Source organism: Apteryx rowi, unplaced genomic scaffold (genome assembly GCF_003343035.1).
Source record: "Apteryx rowi isolate R43461 unplaced genomic scaffold, aptRow1 scaffold_310, whole genome shotgun sequence".
Classification (NCBI taxonomy): domain Eukaryota; kingdom Metazoa; phylum Chordata; class Aves; order Apterygiformes; family Apterygidae; genus Apteryx; species Apteryx rowi.
This window is the reverse complement of record NW_020449531.1, coordinates 1,021,603-1,044,483: the sequence shown is the minus strand read 5'-3', so window position 1 is coordinate 1,044,483 and position 22,881 is coordinate 1,021,603. Positions and strand designations below refer to the sequence as shown.

The 22,881-nt window shown below is 37.0% G+C and overlaps 1 protein-coding gene across 1 annotated transcript in view; it reads left to right on the top strand.

Moving 5' to 3' along the window:
- Window positions 1–22,881, top strand: part of RASGRF2 (Ras protein specific guanine nucleotide releasing factor 2) — a 90,329-nt gene that overhangs the window by 51,529 nt on the left and 15,919 nt on the right. Inside the window, exons 18-19 of the mRNA XM_026070466.1 lie at window positions 8,910–9,016; window positions 21,372–21,484. Coding sequence (XP_025926251.1) covers window positions 8,910–9,016; window positions 21,372–21,484 — 220 coding nt within the window. The remainder of the gene's footprint in view (window positions 1–8,909; window positions 9,017–21,371; window positions 21,485–22,881) is intronic.

Sequence of the window (22,881 nt, the reverse complement as noted above, 5' to 3'; positions counted from 1 at the left end):
AGTAGAGGAGTGAACAATGTTATTTTCTCTGAATCCACATTTTTATCACAATATGCTGAAAATGAAAATACAATCTTGTATAGCTGCTGAAGTTTAGTGCAAAAATAAACTGCAGATTTTTTTTTTTAACTTCCAAAGGTGATTTATGGATGTTTAATAACAAGTTATTTAAGTTATAACTATGGGTATATTTTCAGTGTTTAGTAACTTTAAATCTTCTTTTCAAGTGTGACTCTGACATGCTCTCCTAAGAGAACATCTCTATTAACCCCCCCCCCCCAAACAGTATATGCTAGTCATAGCTATAGCAGTAACCCTGTTTTTAAGGATTTTTAAATGACAAATTTTCAAATTTGAACAGTTCTTTTCATTTAAAGAAATATTTTCAGCCTTGGTGGTACCCATGTTTTAACAATATAATCTTCTAGATTATTATAATTCTCAGGGCAACCTTAGTGTTATGATTAGGACTTAGAATAGTATCTTGATCTTAAATATATTCTTTAGACACTTATATTTTTCTCCATTCCATTAAACAAAAGTTTTTTTCATTGGACAGATATATTTTTAGACTTCTGGATTTAGTTTGAATTTAGAGCAAAATCATGGCAAAAAATATTGACTTTCTTATCTTAATGTTCTGTTGTTTAAATTTCTGTGATTAGAAAAATCCTTTCTAAAGCAGAGTCACTTAAAAATAGTTTACTGTCCATTCCCTTAAATATTTTGCAGAAATTCAACACAATCACTATAGCTCTATCTGTGTTACACTATTGTGCATCAGCTGGTGCACGTGATTCCCATAGGATTTACCTTACTAAAACTATAATCGCTTGACTTGATTTGATAGTTAGATTGTATTTGCAGTGGAGGCTTCAGGCAAAGATTCAGATGCATACTTGGAATTATTTCTGACGTGGGTGGCTACACCATGGATGTTTCAGCAGCATATTTCTTAGAACAAAATGATTTCATATGTTGCAAGGACCAGTGAAAGTGAAATTAAAAGCTTGAAAGGCATGGGGTACTTGATTTTGGCTGCTTTTTAATAGTCACTTCTTCTGATGCCGTATGAGTTGGCAACCATTTATGAAACGAACTCAAACATTGGCATAGTGAATGATTAAATATACCTCCCTTTTAAACTGGGCTAGCCAAAGACCATGGCTAGACTTGATAATTCCTGCTTTCAAGCCTCACACTGCTCGTATGAACCATTCCATTATAACATTGAATGTGTGCATTTGCTGGTTACTAAGGAAAAAGGAATACCAACTGGAATAGCATATTGATCAAATATGCTGTTCTGTATGCAGTGAGTGGGAGTTCATCATCTTTATGCTTCTTTTCATCTTAGTTAATATGAATGGTTTTCTCTACCAGCTCTGCCATTCTTCAGCAGGCTAGTGTGTGGAAACCTGATATCATAATTAAAGAAGTGAAAAGGAGGGCAGGATCTTTGGCGGTTTAGATTCTTACCAATATCAGACTGATTGCTCTCTGACACTCTTCTGTGAAAATGTGTGGAACTCGATTATTTCCTTGAGAATGCCCGACTGTTAAAGATGTGTATCTTTAAACTATCACACAAACATTTTTAGGTATGCGAAGGAAAACTTTTTGTAATTAGTTTTTTCATATTGCATATATGGGAAAGGCTTTTTCATTTTTAATCCGTGGATGAATATTGACCTGCTCCAGGCCTGGGGTTTGTATTCTTTATCTGGTTCAGAAAGTAACACTGATGTTTGCCAAGCCTAAACTTTCAAGGATGTGAGCCAGGCCAAATCATGAAGCTGGCTTACAACTCATGAGCGCATTTACCAGAAGAATGAAAAAAGCACGTGAGAGAGAACAGCTATATTTGAAACTTGTGGGTGAGGGGGATGCAGGGGGGTGGTATTTGCCTTCTGGTTTTTTGAGCTGTGAATGTTTCCCTTCTACCTCACTGGGTGGACTGGGGCGGGGAGAGAGGGGGCAGTTGCTATGACCTCCTCACAGGTAGAGTACAGTTTTCGGCTGTGTTAGGTACTAATGCAGCTTCAGTATGTGATTCCAGAGTATTTCAGGGAGATTAACGTGTAAAATCTCTTTCTAAAATAGATTTTTTTTTGTTAGGAAAAACACCAGAAACATGTTGAAATTACTTTCATAACTTTAAACAAATTGCCCCTAAATCTTGTGAACTGAAATTAATTTTCATATAGATAAACCCTTGAAAACAGATAATTTTTTGTCAAAATTTTTGACAAATTAATTACTGTGGTCAGGAATCGTGTGCCACTATAATAATGTAGAAGAACAATATGCAGAGCATACAGTTGTAACTTGACTCAGGTTTCTGACATCTTAAGTAAAATAGAAAAGCAAGTTTACATCTTTTAATTTTTTAGCATATATAATGCAGAATTTAACATATTATAAATGTTCCTCTTGGGAGAAAAATTTTAAACAGGAAATAACATGAATTGCTGATAGAGTCAGGTTTACTTAGTAGAACAAGAAAAAGTGTAAAAGAACTTTGCAACAGGGACTTCTGAAGAAGGATCTGTTCCCCATGTCACAGTGGCATGGCATGGCATCTTCAGAGCTGGTCCCAAGTGTGGCAGTTCCAAATGTGGAATCATTGATACGTGGTACCCGCAGGCCTTGATTGCTTGTGCCTTTTTCCCTTTATGAATTAGAGATATGAATTAGATAATTATGAATTATGATAGAGATTTACATCTACCACTGAAAAGTGCTTTAGACTTTCAGATAGAAAGAGCTATCTAAGTACCAGGTATTATTGTAATTTAATCTGTTTGTGTTTTCAGGTATTGAGAGTTAAGTCTATTCAGCACCTCTTTTTTCTTTTCTTTGATGATAGTGGAAGCCTCAAAAGTGGTAGTTTTGATTGTGGTGCACATAAGAAAAATATCTGAAGACAAAACTGGATTTTGTATAACATAGTCTGAAGACAAGTACATGAACAGAGTGATTAAATTAAATTGAAAGAAGTAATTCACTGGAGCTAGCAATGGTTGAATGTGCTGGCAGGTTAACACTGTGTTTGACAGCCTGTGGTAAAAGTTCTGCATCATCATTATATGAAGAGACTATTTGGAGAAACAGTTTATTTTCATCTCAACAGATGAATACTGGGGAAAAAATGTTACTTGAAAGTAACTCACACTGAAGCAGCTGCTCACTAAGAGTATTGCTGGTTAGAAATATTGCTGATATTTTTAATGTTAGGAAGATTGCTGCCTTCAGGAGAGAAACTGATAGGGGAGGACTCAAAGAAAGCAAATCTCCATGTGATTCCTCTTTTGGAATTCGTTATTTCACTATGAAGTTTTGATGTAGGTAAGTCTGGGCTGGGCAGTTCAATCCAGAACCTGCCCATCCAATACTAGAACATTGCAAATGTTGGGGTCCTGCTAGCAGGGACCCTGCATCTCTCTCCTCTCCTGGAGCCTCAGCGAATATGAGCTTAGAAGAAAGCATACATACTTTCTGACTGATCTGAGTGGAGTATGTGTAGTTAGCCCCTAAAATGCTGAATGCCGAGGAGAGCACATTGTGGGAAGGATTGCTCTAAAACTGCCTTTTTAATATTCTTTCCTTAAACATTTGCTACTGGATACTGAGCTAGATAAAACCTCAGCTGACAAAGTATGGTTATTTTTGGTCCTCTTTCAGCCCATGTAAACTTTTAGCAGTGCCTGAGAGTCCAAGTCATGGATGGATACAGTATTCTTCTAGGGGCTGTACAATCACAGAATTAAGAACTGTTCCTAGCCTGAAGAACAGGTAGGAGAAGTATATGGAGAATCCCAGGAAGGATGCAGCAATGCTAAAAGGTTTTTCGCAACTGTTTTGTAGAATGCTAGATGCATACAATGTAGATACGTGTATTTTGTAGAACGCAGGTATGGCTTCGAGGTGTAATTAAAGCCTTGATCCTTGCAGCTCAACATCTGACCTGAAGTCTGTCTTGGTTTCCAGTTTTAGTCTGTTGGTCAACATCCTTCCTTCTAGCTGGTACATCTGCTGACCTATAAAACTTCTCTGTCATGAAACCCAGGCAATGTTTAAAGGAGGCTGATCATCTCCCCCGGTATCTCATGCATTTGTTTTGCATTAGCAGAGTAAAGGGCCTGTGCTACTAAGTGATTAATAAGCAAAGGGACCTAATAAAGTTATGATCTGATTTTGCTGTTGACTTCACTAGGAGTAGACAAGTCTTGCAGTGTGAGATTGTGCACCACATTCCTATGTTGATTGGCCACATACCTTTGTTTTTTCTTTGTTTCTTAACTAAGGCACAGAAGTGTCTCATTTATGCTGGGCGGTCTATAGGCCTGCTTTTGAGGCAAGACCCTGCCTGTCAGTCTGATCAGTATTGTCCCTCAATCCCATTGTACTCTCCTATTTATCTATATCCAGTACTTGCTTTGGATTAGTAACATGCTTAGACTGCAAGCTCTTTGGAGTTGGAATCACTTTTTTTTCCCATGAACACTGTCTTCCACTATGGGGTTCTAGTTCAGAATTTCTTACTCTGTACTCTGCACAGTCACCTTGTGCAGGTCCAATATAATTGCATATGGATGGGCAGAGCAGGTGATGTGTGGTTCATCCAGGTCCATGAATGTCATCTGTTTTTTTCAGTAAACAAGATAGCTTGGAGTGCCTCTTTGAATGGCACCACTGTCACCAGTTGCAAAAGTAGTCATGACTGGAGGATAGCCTGGGTTTGACCTGTTTACAGTATAGACAGCAGCAGAGATTTGGGTTAGTATGAATTGCAGAACCAGATCAAGCTATATAGTGGACTCCTTAAAATGTGCATAAACATGTAAGCTATGCATATGGAACTGTTGCAATTGTCCTGTTGGCTTAGGGTTTTCTTTGGAGTTACATTAGGATAGGATTAGGTGGGCAGAAAAAGAGAGAAGGAAGTAACTAGCAGCAGTGAAGCTGATGTTTTAGAAGAAATTTATATCACGAAAAGTGCAGAAAGCACTGTCATGGCACCATCAAAGTTCACTGATTCCCTGCTTAGATTGCTTCTGTAGTTGTTGCATCAGATTATAGTCAGTGGTTTTCTCCCCTTTGGAGTTTCTTTCCCAAAGTCCACATGGCTTTGAAAGTTAGGAAGAACAAGAGCAATGCTAGCCAGGGACTTGGTTTTGCATGTTTTTCCATTTATATTAATGCTGTTGTGGTAAAAAAAAATTCTTTTGTTGTTGTTGTTGTTTTTTTTTTACTGTTAAAGTTGAAACCTTTCCTATTTTCAAAGGTGAAAAAAACCAGGAAGTAACAATGCTCACTGATCTTACTTGTTTCCGGATGACATCTTTGCTATTTTTCTGAGTTCTATGAGATTCCTGAAATTAATAGCACTCTTCTATACAATTTGAATGTTCTTGAATATCTCTTCTCTTATGCATTTTCACCTTTTGGTTAATGAAAAGACCTGTTTCATGACTGTAAGAACTTGTGAAGTTTCTTTTGCTTTTACAGTCAATATTCACTAACTTTTCTCTAGATTAATAATGCGCCAGAATTCTCTTGGTATCGGCAATGATACATTCCAGCACTTTGAATGGTGGGTATTTTTAGCAGTTGCTATACTGGCTGGAAAGGAGCTGTCACTTTAGTTTTAAATAGATTCACTGGTATGTATCTAGATAAAACTTTACACTGATGGAGTCTTCTGATATATAGGTGGATGGATTAAAAGATAGTGGCAGTTGTCTAGAATTTTAATGAAAAAGTCACATGTATAAATCCACTTAAGCTTATTTAGTGAACAGTTTTCAAATAAATTCTAATTTTGAGGCTAATCTAATTCATCTATTCCTGATGGGCATTTTAATGATATGAGAAGTCTGGATAGTAACGATTTTTACCACAATGCTGGCAGTCCCTGGCTCCCACTGTTCAGTTGCTAGTCAGTTCAGGACTGAACAGCCACAAGCCAGAAATGTGCTAAATCCCATTCAAAAGGTTCTCACTTTGCACTGTCTCCTGATGACAGACCAAAGGAGATCATCTGCCTTGCTTATGCAGGCCTCTCCACACTGGTCACTGATGACTTCCATCTCTGTCTTTGTGAGGGGCAGTTCTTCATCTATATCTCTGTTATAGTGCAAGTCCCCAGGGATTGCCCTGAATATCGTCATCGCCATTTGAAGCAGGACTGTAACTGATCCCTTTGATGTGTATTGTGTCAGGTCCCCTTCATATGCTTGCAGAAGCATCTGCTTGGGTACAGCACAGTAGATCATGCCTTTATGGTGCATTGCCCAAGAGGAACTGCTGGACAGGGGCTTCTTTTGCTGAACAAGTCCCAGAACCCTTTGTCCTGCTCCAGCCCGCATTGCTTGAGGGAGGTCCAAAGACTCCATGTACTGTGCAGCATGCCTGGCTGAAGGCTTGGCTCTGCCATGCAGCTGTCAAAGCTACTGAGTGTGGAGCCTTGATAAAGCCTACTTTACTCAAAGCAAGTTCTGAGGGAAAACCCTGAGCTAAAGCCAGGCATCCAAATAGAAGGAGGCTAAGCCTGTATACAAGTAGGAGTGACAATACTGACTTTTGAGTACTGGGGTGAGAACAGAATTTTCACCCTATAATTTACTCCTTATAATTTCCTGTTTGGGGAGTGGAAAGTGGGGAATGGGACCAGAGGAGATCCAGTACACCCCAGTGCACTTTGAACCTGGTTTTGAGATGTTTATAACAAATGTGCTTTTCCTGGATACCACTGAGCCATTAACTCCATATAACAAGATTCTTTGAAAAATTTTACATATCTGTTTTTAAAATTTGAATTACTTGCTTGGGAATAGTTAAAAAAAAAAAAGAGAGCGAGAACAAGTACCTAAGTAAAGGAAAGGTACATTCAGTACCATAAACTGATTAGTACAAAGATGAATAATGAAGAGCAGTAATCTGTCCCTTCCCCAAGCCAAGTTCACATTTTATACCAAAATTTCTGAGAGTCTTGAAAAGTCAGAGAGACTGCTAGGTAACTACCCTAAGCAAGGGACAGACCAGAAAAGTTGGGTAATGATTTTTACTGTATGACTTTATGGACTCAGTTCAAAGATGACAGTGTTCCACTGTGACTGGTGACGTTAATGGGAACTGTGAGATAGCGTTTACAGTTAAATTTTTTTTAAGGATCCACAGGAGTATGACATAAACAAGATTTTCTCAGAAATCAATCTGCAGGTGTATTTTTTGGATCGTGAGTGTTGCTTGAGGATTTTTTTTTTTAATTATAAATGTTGCATAAAGAAGGAAACACATCCTGGATTTCTGATTTGTTTGGTATTTAAATTCACATCTACACCTGTACATCTGTGTTCTACTAAGTTCTTTTGTTATACAATTGGAGATCTCTATTTGTAGATTCAAGGCATCAACATTAACTACTGACAATGTGAATGTGAGCGAATATTTTGCTTAGTCTCTGCAACAAACTAATTACTGTTTAAAAACTGATGAAATTCAGAGACCAGCAGAAGTTTGCTGGAGTGGTCCCTGGAATTTTTTCCTTTTTCATTTTTCCTTTTTTTTATTTTTTCTGCAGCTAACTGAAAACTGTCTCTGTAGGTTTCTTTCTATTTTCCTTCCAGCTTAGCAAAACTTCTTTTCCTTAATGTTTTTTTGATAAAGACTCTACTGCTTGAATATATAATTTTCATTGTGACTTTCATTGCTGCAGTTAAGTGGCTAGCTGTACAGTTTATAATATGTACGCCTAATTGCTTCTGCAAGAGGTTAACTGTGAAAGGCATAGAAAATTAACATACAAAATGTTATCTAGGTTATCTTTCCTTGAGTAAAGCCTCTGATATTTTGTTTACTTTACTGTTTATGAGCAGTGAAACTCCTGAAGATGTTTTAATATGAAACTTCTGTTAATGTTTTATATGTCAACTACAGGGTAATATGCCTCAGTTAAAAAAAAAAACTTCCATGAGCCATAAGTGCAGAAAATCAATTTGGGGCTTGGGGTCCAACCTGTGGTAAAGGATGCATGACTGCAGTTAAACTTTTTTTTTCCTGCTTATCTTTCCAAAACTGTAGAGCAGCAGTCTGGATGTTTTTGGATCATCTTTTAATAAATACATCTTTAATAAAAACGGAACAAAACAAATACTGTTTTTTCTAAAAATACATCTAATGGTTTTTTAACAGAATAAATAGAAGTTTAATCTGTCTTTGCTATTTATAACAATGCAAAGGCTTTAGAGCAGCTTTTATGCCAAAAAATTGTGAAGTGGTGGTCATATGGAAGGGAATTTCCAGTTGTTCCCTGGACTCTGCAGTAAGTGATATCAAAAGCAGCACAGTGTGAGATCAAATGTAACAAAAATGTAAAATTACAGTAGAGAAAGTGCCATACTGTACTGTACCATATTGCTTTTAAAAAGAAATATTTCTTCTGTTGACCTTCCCCTCTGTCTTTGAACTACTATCCTCCCCTATTTCTTTGCCACTGTTGTCTTCTCCTTCTAAATCATATTCACTTTCCTTCTGTAATCTTGATTATAGGCACTGTAAATTTTTGTTTGGCCCTGTCTTTTGCTCTTCTTCTCTTCCGTACAGCAAGGAGACCTATCTTATGTTATTAAGTCAGACAATATCCTTCATCTTCTTAAAACTAAATACTGACCCAAGTAGGTGTCTGTGTTAGTTATAATGGACAAGGTTGTATTCTACTCTCTTGCAGAATTTCAGTAGCCTAAATGATCATATTTGAATGTCATCTGTGTAGGCTTCTTTCCTTTTATTACACATACATGTTCTGTGTACTTTCAATTTACCAACTTTATAAATACTATATTTGAAAGATCTTTTTGGTGCCTCTGTAGACTTTAATTCCAGTGAGATTTTTTTTTTCTTTACAGGATTTAACAACTCTGAACGCATGTGCGACAAAGAGTTCATAATACGCAGAGCAGCCACTAATCGTGTCCTGAACGTCTTGCGTCACTGGGTCTCCAAGCATTCTCAGGTATTCTTCTGTTCCACTCTTGTGCTGTCTGTCTGTAGCTGGTCTGTAGAAGGATGTGAGCTGACCTCAGTTCAGTCACGGAATTCATACCACTTTGGTTCTATCCAAAACATATTATGAAGTGGTGGTGCTATATAATGTAGCAGAGATCAAACTGCTTGAAAAGTCAGTGCTGTAAAAATAATAAGGAAGATTTGCCTATTAAAACATACTGTTTTATAAATAAAGAATCCTTCATCTAGTCTTGCAAAACTCTATGAAAATAGCCAATATTTCTTGTAATATTTTGTTTGACTGCTTTACTGCATGTTGAAATATATATATGAGAAATGCACTAAAGAACATCTGGATTTCAGCTGTATTTATTGTAAAAATTAAACCACAAATTCAGTTCAGAAGTTAAGTTCAGAATGCAGTACTATCTATACACATACTGATCATGTTCCATTAGTCTGATATCCTGCCTGAAAATATATATTGCTTCACAACACCTGGTGCTTCAGTGGAAGGCAAATAAGTCCATAATCCAATCATGCAAAATTGTATTAAGATCTAGGATTCCCTGGCCCCTAATGTTATAAAGTGTTGTGTCTGCTTTATCTATTGAAGATGGGACTCTACTTATGAGCAGGTTGTATTTATCTTTCAGATTGTCAGTGTTGATACTGCAGACAGTTTGGTTCTGTTACTTTGACTGAATGTATTAAAATACCTGTGCTTACATACTCATGTATTTATTGTGAAGCATATGCAAAAAGAAGCACCACTCCTCCATGGAGGTTCCCTCTACGACCTGTTACAGGCTGTGGGTGTGATATGTACTCATAAAACTGTGTTGACTGAGGGAAAAAGAATCTGAGTAGCTAGTAGAAGTTCATGTATAGCAGCATCCTTTAAGTTGCCAAGGTGAAATGAATGGTTTTAGATTTTGGTGTGCATGCAGAAAACTACCAGGCAAATTGATCAAAAGAAAGAGAGAGAAAGAAAGAGAGAAGGAAAGAGAGAGAGAGAACTATGGGAGCACATGAAAGATTTCTGTGAGCCTTGGATAAATGATACTTCATGGCAGTTATAGACTGCTTTGTCAGTCCTTGCTAATAATCAGGAAAACTTGATCTGGAAGATGTTCTATTGCACAGCTGGCTGCAGCAGTTTCCATGTCAAACTGAGTTTCTTTATTTCCGTGAAATGGGTTTAATTTTCATAGAGGTTAAGTTTGCTAGACAATGAAGCCAATAAGAATGCCTAAGTGGGAAAATTTGTTGTGTTTGAAAAGCTAACAGCCCACGAGAGATTAATAAAATCTCTCTTAGTATCATGGGAATGATTTTGAATTATTGCAAGCAACCTTGAGAGTTTAGCTCTGCTGGTAGATACACCACGTTTTCTTTGGCTACCTGTTAAATGAAAATCATTGCATGCCAAAATCTTGAGCTGTAGTGGAATGGCAGAAGTCTATTATTACTGTTCTGTATTACAGTAGTGTACTCTACACAGTGACTATGTCTCTGCTACAAATAATATTTAATAGTGCTGTGAGTTGAGTTGACCCTTTATACCAATTGAAAGATTGTTAATTGATGCAATTGTGAAAATGCTATGAATCATCAGACCTTTATCTACATTAAACAACTCTCTACAACTAGTTAAACTGGATTTTGTTTCTTGACTGACCTGGATTGTGTTGTGATGATTCTGTAGCGTAAACACGAACCAACTGAAAGGAGTGTAAGCATACTCTCTCATTGCAGCATTTTGCCAAAAATGTGCTTTGTTTCTTTAAAAATACAGTGTTATCTGTGTTTCCATTTCAAGAATACTCATGCTATGCAAAAATATATAAAACTGCTCTGTATATCTTTGCACTTATTTTTACCTAACGTTTTACAATTTTTTTTTTAATATAAAGAAGACTAAGGGAATGGGGTAAGGAGATAGAATCATTTCAAGACCAACACTGTGCTTTTTCAAAGCTATTATTTGGACTCCCTAGTCACTCACTGCCTTTTACTTTTTGCCATGGCAGGGGTGGCAAATTTTAATTCTCTACCTCTCTTAATCTAGTATTCCAATATAGCAAATATTTTTACATGCAAGGGCTTTGGTAAAGTAAGTAACGAATGCTGCACCAACAGAGCATGTAATCAGCTTTTTGTGTTGTTTACTTGAGAGACTAGGGACAGAGGAAGGGCACAAGACCAAAACAAAACAGAAATGACTGACTAGTTTCTGCCGAAATAGGACCAGGACTGCTATAAGGAAGCAAGTGAAGAATTACTGTCTGGCCAAACAGTATAAAATGTTGGCAGTAAAGATCTATAGTCCTGGGAGAGCAATAGCTCAGAGCCTTATTTTACAGTAACAATGCAAACTGCAAACCAGAGAACCCTTAGCCACCAGTGTTTGGTGAAGAAATGCTTATTAGATTTGCAAAATGACAAAACAATGTAAAATTTAGTAAGATCAACAAACCTGCCTAAAACTTTATTGCATTTTGAGGTATTTACGTCATTCTCTGACCACTCAGTGCATCTGATGTTCTTCACCTTCATCAGAAGCCAAGGGTGGATTTTATTCTCTTAAAAAAAAAAAAAAAAAAAGTTAAAGTAAGTTAATATTTGCAAATATCTCTTTCCATTTGGCTTTGAGCTTTGCCTTACTCTTTCTGCAAACGTTCCCAACACCAAATACTCAATTTCTCTCCTCTGTGGGAGCAGCTTCTCTCACTGCCCTGTAGAATTTCTTGCCCTTGATGTGCCTGAGATTCTTGTGGTCATTGCTAGCCTATGCCACTGTAAGAGGTGACCTACTATATGTTTTTTTTCTGTGAAAATGCTATTTCCTTATTACTAGATTAAAAGAGAAGCAAAAGCATTATATGGGTAATATGTGGAGCTTTGTTTAGTTTTCTTTTTAGGAGTCTGGACAGACAGAAGTGCTTAGTGTTGCAGTGTGTGAATAGCTTTGAGAGCATAACAGTAATTATGTTTTGATTCTCTCTGATCCACTAGTAGCAATCAATTCTCTACAAGTTATTTGTCTGCCCAAATTATCATAGTGATTTATAGTGTTCTAGTGCTCAGAGTATGCGAGGTGCTATACAAACACAAAAGAGTGTGCAGGCTATGTGCAGAAACATTTGTAATGTAAAGAGACTAATGAAAAGTACCAAAAACATGTATCATCCAAATTTTTTATTCCTTAGCCCCCATCCCTCCTTTTGGGTCCCCTTGACTTGCTTCAGTGTACCTCTGTCTAGTACCTAATAGCATGGGTCAGGGTTAGTATGTGAACCAAAGGATAGAAAAAGCATCCAAAAACATGGTTCAAAGCATTGTGTTTCCCTACTTTTTTCTAGCCTTGACTTAAAATTCTTGGCTGTGGCTTGGACGGTCTTTCCTCTGCTGGGCTATGAAATGAATTAGCTTTCTACAGCGTCTTACAACTATGTGAAGACCATGGTTGTGGCTGTTTTATGTATTTTTTTAAAAAGCTGTGATATTTTTACTTTGTTGTCTGAACATGGACAGTATTTAATATGTAATCTAAATCTAAAATGTCTGTGGGCAGAAAGCAGAATCATTAAAATTAACAGTTGAGCCTATTCGGTTAGGATGTACATTAACAAAGCAGTTTTGTTATCTTGAAATCATAAAAAATAAAGCTTAGGAAAAGGGTCCTTCGTTATTTTTAAAACTCAGGTCATACACTGTTGGGGCCTGACTTAAATTCTTTGTAAGTGTATATTGATAATGCCACATCTGCAGCTCTTTCAAGAAGACAGAAGGAACTAATTAATGTCTGCAGGAGCTTCTAAGGCACAGATGCAAGTTTGGAAAAAACATTCAGGAACATAACATGACACATACTTTTTGTTTTTACCACACTGAGCAAAAGGAGTCAGACCTATATTGCTAATTATTCATTTGTGCATGAAAGATAAATCATTTAGGTTTTCCAGGGATTTATTTGCATTTTGTTCTTTTCATTCTTTCCCTCCTCTTTTTACCCTGCTCTTCTCTGTCTGTCATTCAGCCACCTACAAGCCAACAAAGCTTTTTTTGCCCAAAATAACAGCAGAATAATCATGTTTGCATTTTGTTTTTAAAATATAATTGAGAGGAACAGTGTAGGATTTTCCCATTGTAAACAATGGCAACACAAATGCTGAGGCAGACAGTCATTGTGAAGACAAGAGCTTTGCTGACTTCATGAGAATGGAAAGGGCTTGTGAGGACAAAACTCCCACTGACTCCTGTCAGAGAAGGGAAAAACAGGACGGGAAAAGGAGGCAGAGGATAGAGTCTTTGTATGATTTTCATTATCCTAATGAAGTCTTGCGGTCTCATTTTCTTTGTTTAACAGGACTGTTTTGTTTTTTATCTAAATGCTTCAAGTTACAAGATTAAGTTTTTCTACTTCTGTGGCAGGCAGACTGAAATGGAGCTTGTCCAAGGAGAAAGATTTTGCTTCTGCTGATAAAGAAAGAGAGGCTGGGCTTCTCCAGGTTTCCCGGTTCTCAATGACAGTTGGGTGCTTCTTCCCATTGGCTTCTTTGAAGATCTTGGCTGAAATGAATAGGCAAATCTTAACTCTGTTACTAACTAAATGGCTGCCAGACAGCGTCAGTGGCTTATGAAGTTACCACGAGACCTGGGAGTAGACCAAGACTTGAATTTTGAGAGTGTAGGTCTTGATTCGGTGCCTGATTCCCGTCTTACTTCAGCTGTGAAAAAATCTACTGCAAGCCATTTTCTTGTTTGTGCTGACTAAGCTGTGCTGGGTTTTCAACAGAAGGTTTTGCGAATGTAGTTATCGATACCACATAATGACTAGGGAAGGAAGACACCTGCATACAGAGAATTATCTAAGCAAAGATGATTTTAGTTAGGTACCAGTAGTTTCAGTGTATGTTTGCACATGTTGCACATGGCCAATTCCATTTTGTTTTCAGTACATTGGAACAAACAATGACATGAAAATTCATTCATATGAGCCCCACTTGGCTCATGTTTAAAAGTATAAAGTAATGATATATGATGCCTGGCAAAGTTATGGCATGTCAACTGGAACAAATTAGACACCAGACTTACCATGTGATAGCAAGATATGCTATATTTCAACTATTTTTCAAATGATCCCTAAGGATCCGAAACCTCTATCTTGAAACAGAACAGAGATTTGTAGAGTTCTTTCTGACATAAACACATATATCAATGCAAACTGTGAACTGATCAATGCAAACTGTGAAGTGTAAAAGAAAGGTTTCCACAGAATGTTAGCCCAGATCATGGGAACCATAAGTGAACATGCTAACATACCATTAGTCACTGAGGAAAGAAATCATGTTTGCATAAACTTACATCATTTACAGAATAAAGTTGTGTGTTCAATAGTAATATACTTAATTGTGGCTATGCTCTGTCCAAATACTGCAGAAACATATGGGTTTGATATTCCATGACCCTTCAGGGAACATGAATCACCCTCCCAATGCTAGCCAAGCATACAGGCAGTCAAACTAATTAGAGGTACACTGCACTCGCTTCTGCTGGAGCCTGACAGATCCTTCTTCAGTGAGTTCTTTTTGCGAAGCTCTTAAATGTATTAAGTCCGAGAACTTAAGGCCAGAGATGTCACATTTCTTATCTGCACTGAAAACTTTAATCTGACAATACCTAGTGGCTAGATTCTTCTTTCAAGCTTTCTAGGTACTACCAGGTTATATAGTGCCTGGAGAATGAAAGGTTTGTACGGTATGGGATGAGAACTATTCAGTCATGTTATTAATACAGCTTTTACTTTTAAACTAATTATATTCCATCAGGAATGACAGGCTAAAACTGACGCTTTAGAAGCAGGACTGGCGTTCTCCCCAAATGATGATTCTTTCTTTGCGCTTGAAACTGAATGAAGACAAAGCAATCATCCTTTGCTTGCTTTTTGAAATAAGCCAGTGATAATTCAGGGCTGAATTTTCCTGATGATGAATTATAAGATCTTTTATCTCTTTTCCAAATTTGTAAATATCTTGGTGCAGGTGAATTTATGAAAATTTCCCTCAGCACAAGCATATGTGATATTGAAGTGTGCTTTTATGCTGGAAAATGAAATATTATTTTAGAGGACTACATCACTGGAGTAGTTCCAGTTAATTGTGACAAAGTTTGATCTTCTGTGTAAAAGATTGAGTTATTCCACTGATTTCATTGAAACGACTATGTATTTACACTTTGGCATGAGAGTGGATATATATATTAAAATTGTAGGCCATCTATTTTAAAATATACCAACTTCCTTGAAAACAATCATTCAGTAATCTCTCTGCCCTCCTGGATATGTCATATTCTGGGCTTTCAGCAGGATTTTATCTTTAGCCCTTCACTCTAGAGTAATCAGTTACAGCCAGCAGCAGTGCTAGTCTTTCTCAGTGTGTGTGCCCATCTGCTATTTTCAGATTGCTTCTGCAGCTGGGGGCAAAGGAAAATGGGTCTGCACGCCATATCGCCACTTTGTATGTGTACTCATAGAGACAACCAAAGATTGACTCTAGCTTTACTTGCAGTTTTCCTTCCCTTTCATATCTGATATTTAAAACCTTCATTAGATTTTTCTTCCTCTTTTACTGATTAAAAACTCTTCCTTCATCTCCATCTGAGCATTTTCTCTTCCAGGTGCCAAGCTTTAAAACTTTCCCATCTCACTGCCATTATGTGAAAGTCCCACTGACCTCTGTCTTTGCCTGGCATTCCTTCCTACTTGGTGTCTTTCTGGTTACTTCACCTTCTGTTTCAGAACTGTCACCACTCTTGTTCTTTCCACATGGCTCTCTTTTCTATCCTTTTACTTCTCCCTATTTCCTTCCGACAGATTTGTCTTCAGTTTCACTTGTTTGTGACTTATGGACTGCAAGATCTTCATTATGTAGTTATATGTAGGATAAAGAGACATGGCTAGGAAGAGATTTCAGTTCATTGAATCTTGTTGCTTATAGTGATAATACCAACTGCATCTGTGAGCGTCTGTGGAATTAGGGTGGGCTGTATGTGCCAAAGTTAGGAATCTTCCAAAGCAACTGAATTGGAAAGCAGTCAGCTTGCTTTCTTCCCTGCCTGGAAAAAAGCTTCCAACTTGGAAGGCATTCTAGGTCACTTGATTAGAGCTGTCCCTCAGTCTAAGGTGAGCACAGTGCCCTAAAAGCTTTGGATGTGATGCTCCAGCAGTGGCCCGTTTTCTCTGAGTCATTTGTGCTTGCCAGAACTTCTGGAAGAACTTTCCATTCTTGAGTCTCCTCTGAGCATAATGTTATGTAACAGAAAATTAGAATAAAAAAGGAGAAACTAATAACATGAGTCCAAATGTGTTCAGCAAAGACAGTCATGAGTGAGTAGTGTTACATTTATCCTGACAAATTGTACTACTCCTCCTCCTCTTCACATGGCAATCTCAGGACTCTGAAGCCAGTCTGCCAGTTGGCTTTTTTGCCTTATAAGCGGATGCCTGAGGAATAGTTAGAAAGTTGGCTCTATTTTTGAGAGCTGAACTGAGGTGAGATTATTTTTACATGAAGCCTGTAGTGTTATGTTGAAGTTGAATAATGCAATTCAGCAAAAGGGTTCCCTGTAGAATTTCTTTGCAAGTTCTCCATATAAATTTTTTCTCCTCTCTCTGCCCCTTCCCTCCCTCTCTCACTGTTTTCTAGTCTTTATTACTGATGTACCCAGATGTTTTCAAAAATAATTTAGGTTCTCAGGTTTTAACTCCCTTCTGTTTGTCTGTGTTATTCAAGGTTTCCTCACATTGTTTAAAATAAGAATGTTTCCTCTCGCTTAGGAAGGTTTGAAGAAAGAAGGGAGGAAAAGTGTTTGTGGTTTCACTGAGCCCATGTTGAAACTTGGAAGTTATATGATCTTCATCTGCTCTGTATAATATTTTGTATAAAAAACACCTGTAATAAATCTACATATTTCTAATTGTACCTCACCAGCACAGCTAAGTGTTCTTTTCCTTGCTTCCTGCTACCTTTTTTACACTCCATTTTCTTCTGGGCAGTGATTCCAAATCCCTCACCCCCTCTTTCTTTTGACTCACTTGAATAGATTTCTTTTGAGCAATGTATGAGGCACTTCTCATACTGCTGCACATCTTCTCCTGCTCCTCCTTGGCAAGGGAACATGCATCCAAATTCTAAAGAGAACATTGACGGCTAGAGCTCTGCGTGGTATAGATCAACCTGCTGGTTGTGAGTCTACTTAAAATGTAATCATACTGGCTTCAGTGCTCCGTATCTTGTGAGGAGCTTTTGTAATGCGTGTGCGTGACAACAAAATTAACAGGCTTCTGTTTTCTCAGTCTTCTACTGCTGGACACTTAGGTCGCTGATGGTGGACCTTGTGCACAGTGCTTTTGATCAGTTAAGAACTGCATACATCCTATTTTTATACTATGCGACTCCAGGGCAGCTCACTTGTTTAACTCATCAACTGTCATTCTCTCTATAGCTGCACATTTCATAAGTAGTTCTGTAGTGTAAATATTAATTAAATAATATTAAGTATTAAATAAATAAGGAAGAAATAGCTTTTCCCACAAAACTACTGTTGATATTGGACTTAATTTAAAAAAAAGTTGAAATTTTGCTAGGAAATCTTAGTTAATTTCTCTGCTTGAGACAAATTAAAATCTGAATTAAAAACATAAAACTTCAGGTTAATAGGGGCTCTAAAATATGTTAGAGATGTGTTTCCACTCATGAAGAATTAAATCACTGTAAAATTTGAAATCTGTCTTTTGGAAAATTCAGAACTTCAGTTAGCAATTCTTTTCCAACTGACTGTGCTCCTTCTGTGATGGGTAAATTTCAATGAAGGGTCTCTTCAAATGTTGGGAGAGTCTTAATTCTGACACATGTAGCTAAATGCAAATCAGTATAGCAGGTCTACTCAGGTTTACCAGCCTTCACTTCTGCTCAGCAGGAGGTAGGGAACCTGTTTCATTCTGCCAGGCCTGCTAGGTGCAGCACTCTGTCTTGTGCTGAGGATGGTAGCGGTTGTTGCTACTGCTTCCAACTGCTGGTGAGATGGAGAGTTTCAGATCAGAAACGCTGAAGAATAATGAAATATATTAAAAGGTGGTAAAATAGGTAAAATGTCACAGGAATCGTCCAAGATAATTTTTAATATATATTTTAATATATAGACATATAAATTATAATGTATAGATATAGTAGGTATAATTATATTTGGAAATGGTAGTTAGCGATTTCTAGTGGCATGTTTGTGTAATTTTGATATTCACCTTTCTACATAGATATAAGTACATGAAATGATCTGTCTGGATTTTTGTATATATATATATTTTACATATTGCTCATCACACTGGCATCTCAACACCCCCCAGATCATTAACTTCGACACAAAAATAGATCAGCTGTCCAGTTTTCTTCTGAATTCTACCTTTTTTCATTCTTTTCCTCCCTACAGATTATAAGGAACAGCTGGCACACTGTTATAAAAAAGAAAACTTCCAGGCACAAAAAAAGAGATGTTGGGCAGAATAGCTGCACAAGTGGCCTGTATATAGGGGCCTGGTCTGGCCTATGGGAAGTCTGTGCTGTGAGGTGACATCTTCAAGCTGAGGTCAGGCTGGGTTGGAAGTGTTACTGGCAGATTCTACTGAAAGAATCACACAAACGAATATATCCTCTAGTTATAATCCCTGATCAGTCTGTGTCATCTATGATAGTTTGAGCTGGCTGTGCTGATAAAGGATCTGGGATTTCTGGTTGTCTGAGATTAGAAACGTGTTTTTTTCCACCATGACATTTCCTCCAAAGCCAGTGGAATTGAAGCAAAAGATAGTCCTACCCCTAAGAGCTAAGCGTTCATACAGTTTGCCACCAAAAAAAAAAAAAAAAAAGGAAAAGGAAAAGGAAAAGAAAAAGAAAAAGAAAAAGAAAAAGAAAAATTTGACCAGCAATTACAGGACTACTATCTTGTGGAGATTACTCTGATACCTGCAAACATATTTTGCTCTTAGCATATATTATACCTGAGAATTAAGTTGTAAACATGCAAAAACTGAGAGAGTGCCTGATTTTTTGCTGAATCTGATATTCAGAAGTAAAGCTTTCCCATCCCAATTCATAAATGAAATAACTATAAAAAATCTAGTCTCTTTTTATTATAATTTTAGCTGCAAGCCTTCTGTAGAAAAAATACCCTATAGTGAAAATAATCAACTGATTATGGTTTTAAAAACATATTTGGAGTTGAAATCCTAATCCTGTTGTTGTGATCTGCCCATTTACAGTGACAGGTCAGAATTTTACTCAACATGCTAAATGAGGATGTTAGATTTGTCAGTTCTTGGATACCTTTTCTGTTTAGGGTTGATATTTTTGCAGCATGACTACTAAAGATGCTTTGCATACCCAGCTTCTCTTATACAGTGTCCACCATTTAGCTGTAGAACAGAAAATGCCAATATTAATTACACTGGTTGCTGAAAGCTTAAATCTATGCAGAACCTTTCCAAGTTTCTCCTTCAGTTAACCTTTTGGGATGCAAAACTCTATTTTTCTTTTAAAAGGCACTGGAGTGAACAGGATTCTCATGTATTATATTCCTCATGCTTTCATATTAGCACTGTTTCCATGCCCTTAAAAAACAAAAAAAACAAAAAAACCCACCCTCTTCTGTCTCCCTTTGCAAACAGGCTAAAATAGTTCTAAAGGAGGCATTTTGAACAAAGGCTATCTAGAACAGAAAACTTATTTTATAAAACCAACAAAATGCAGTATCCAAAATTATTTTTTGTTCTGTTTCTGAGATATATGTCTGGTATCCCATTCAAAGCCTGATACTGCATGCATCTAGTTCTCTAATATCCTACTAATATGGACAAACATTGCAAAATACTAATTCACAGGTATTAGTTGGTTTCAAAATGTGAATTTGCTCTGGCCAAAGAGAGAACTTTTGAAGAATAAGGGCAGGACGCCTGTAGCAAGAGGGAAGTGTCCAAGGTTTTGATGGCGAGTGACAACAAGGTATTTCCGAGCACAAATGAAATCTAACCTGTCGTATGGTGCTGACAGTAAGCTTCCTCAGACGGTGCTAACCTCAGTCATGACACCACATTCTCTAAAGAACATGTATCCTCCCCATATTCTAAATATTTCAGCCCTCTATGAACTAAATATCACCTCCCCTTGTAACTCCAGGTGCCTTTTGATACTCCCACATCCCTTCAAGTGAAAAGCATGGTGTGAGGACGTGTGTCTTAGTACTAAGGGTGATTCTCCCCAGAGCCATTTATCTGTCTCCCTTCCAGGGCAAGGGGGTGAATTCCTAAAATCATGGCCATTTAGGAGCCCATTGCAACAGAAAGGGCTGTAACTAGTTCTTTGAAAAAGTGGCATATACAGCTCCTACACAAAGGTGCCAAACATTTCCCAATTTCAGTAACTTTGTTCTTCTGTTCCCATGGAAACAAGTGGTGGATTGACATAAACATGGTAACAAACTTGTTTGCAAGTAACAGTGTATTATAAAGGAAGATCTACAGATACACTGGATGAGTGAAGATTTTGGTTTTAGTTTTCTTATCCAGATGCTAGCTTTATGCTAAATACAAACATTTTCGGAGTCTACTTCAAGATTTACCTGTAAGTTCCCACCTTAAAGTTGGTACATTGTTTTATTCTTTGATATCTTTAATATCAGATATCAACAGAGATTGTTTCTGTGTGTTCCTGTTCTTAAATTGCAGTCCTATGTAAGATACCAGCCTGCCTTAGAATGAATTAAAATGCTGAAACGCTTTAGCACAGTACTTGTAGAGCACTAGTCTGATTTATCAAGCTTATTAGGTTGAGTACTCCACTATGTGGAACAAAAGGCAGACTTTTCCAAAAAGGTGAGTTTCAGATGAAAAATATCAGTGATGCAGACAGATAAATTGAGAAACTCAATAAAACAGTAAAAAAACAGTGGCCAGCCTTGCTAGGCAATAGTCTCAACACAACAGTTCAACTGTTTTTGAGTTTTTATGGTGATCACAGGAAAAGAGAGGATAAAGTGTTTTATGGATATTTGTGAGATGCTGTTCTTACTTCAAAACAGAAAGGTTAAATGATTTGCATGGCTCCACACAACAAATAAAGGTCAGAAAAGGGGATAACTTGTAGCCTTTCAGGCTCCCAGTTCTGTGGCCTGTTCACTGTAGGAGATCTACAATGTCTCTAAGTGTTTTATACCTAATAGAACAAAAAAAGAAAAGGGAAGAAATCAAAGAAATATATCTTGATCAACATTTCTAAAACAAAAAGAAATAAAATTATTTTCCTTTGTAGGATTTTGACCTGAACAATGAGCTGAAAATGAATGTGTTAAATTTGCTGGAAGAAGTTTTGAGAGACCCAGACCTTCTACCACAAGAAAGGAAGGCTACTGCAAATATACTGAGGTAAATAGGTTTCTAGTTATTTACTGTAATTGTAAACTATATCATGTGAAATAGATATGGTAATATATAGTATAGAAATCACAGAGTTTGTTTTTATCTGGAGTATTTAATTTTGCAGGATTATTATGTGCTTTATTAACTATAAAACAGGCCAGATGTGGAATTCTTCATTCAGTAGCAAAATATGGGCAGCTCTCAGGTTAATTTGTAGTGATTGTGGTTAAAAATACAGCAACACTGCATGACAGGAAATAAAGAATAATTAACCAAAGAATAATTTCAGTATCAGCAGAACGGATTGAGAAAAACTTAGCAATGCATACTATTTGCAGTGAGCTAAAATTCATTTGGAATTTGGTGATTCTAGGCAACCATCAGATGTCAGAATGTGTGTTTTAAATTTTGTTCATAAATACATACCACTTCAAAATTTCACTTCAGAACATTTGCCAGCCATTGGTTCAATCTTTGCGCAATAGGGGAAAATGACCACTCATTAGACTACCTTGGAGACATCCTGTCTCAGGCGTGAGCAATCCGCCCTGCTAAGCCTAGTATGTCATGGTATAGTAATAAGACCATACTTGCAGTTTCCTTTTTGTTGACAGCCATGTCTAAAATTCTTCGGATATCTTACAGAGAGGAATTATTGTTTCATTAGTGGGATAAAATGAAAGGCCTTAAAGTTTCTGCATAACTAGGAGTATTGGCTACTTAGGGTTAAAACACCTTGTTCTGTTACTTAGGGCTGATATTACATAGCTGACTGCCTGATCATACCAGGAGAGAGACAAATCTTTGTATGCATATATCAGTGAGAATAATTCAGACCAGCGAGTGTGAGTATTTTATAGGCAAGTACAGTGTTTGATTTTCATGTATATTGTTTTACATTAATAAGGAGCAATAAAGAATTAAGACTAGCAATGGGTAAAACAAGATACAGTTTAAATGCACAGATTAATCTATGACATGCTGTGTTAGTATTTTTGTAAATATTCTGCTGGAAAGCCAAGAAGGGTGCAATAAATACAGTGTGTCTGAATTTTCTAAGAACAGTTGACAGGTTTCCCCATCAGATATTTATGTGAAAAAGAATGTCAGAAAAATGAGGGGGAGGTTGTTCACCTAGGGGAAAAAAGGTCAAATAAAGGATAAAAAACAAGTTCACATAAATAAGTTCTTAAAATGAGTCCTTCATGTCAATGGGACTCTACTTAATTTTTCCATTAATATAAATAAGTCTCTTTTTTAACTATATTATATTCATGTGCTATTATTGAAAGTTAAAAAAAAAAGTATGTTTCTTGTATGTCTTTGGAAGAAAGAGCAAGCAAGAAGATCATGAAGTATAAACAAAAAAGATTACATATATTGTTGCATAATGAGTTTTAATA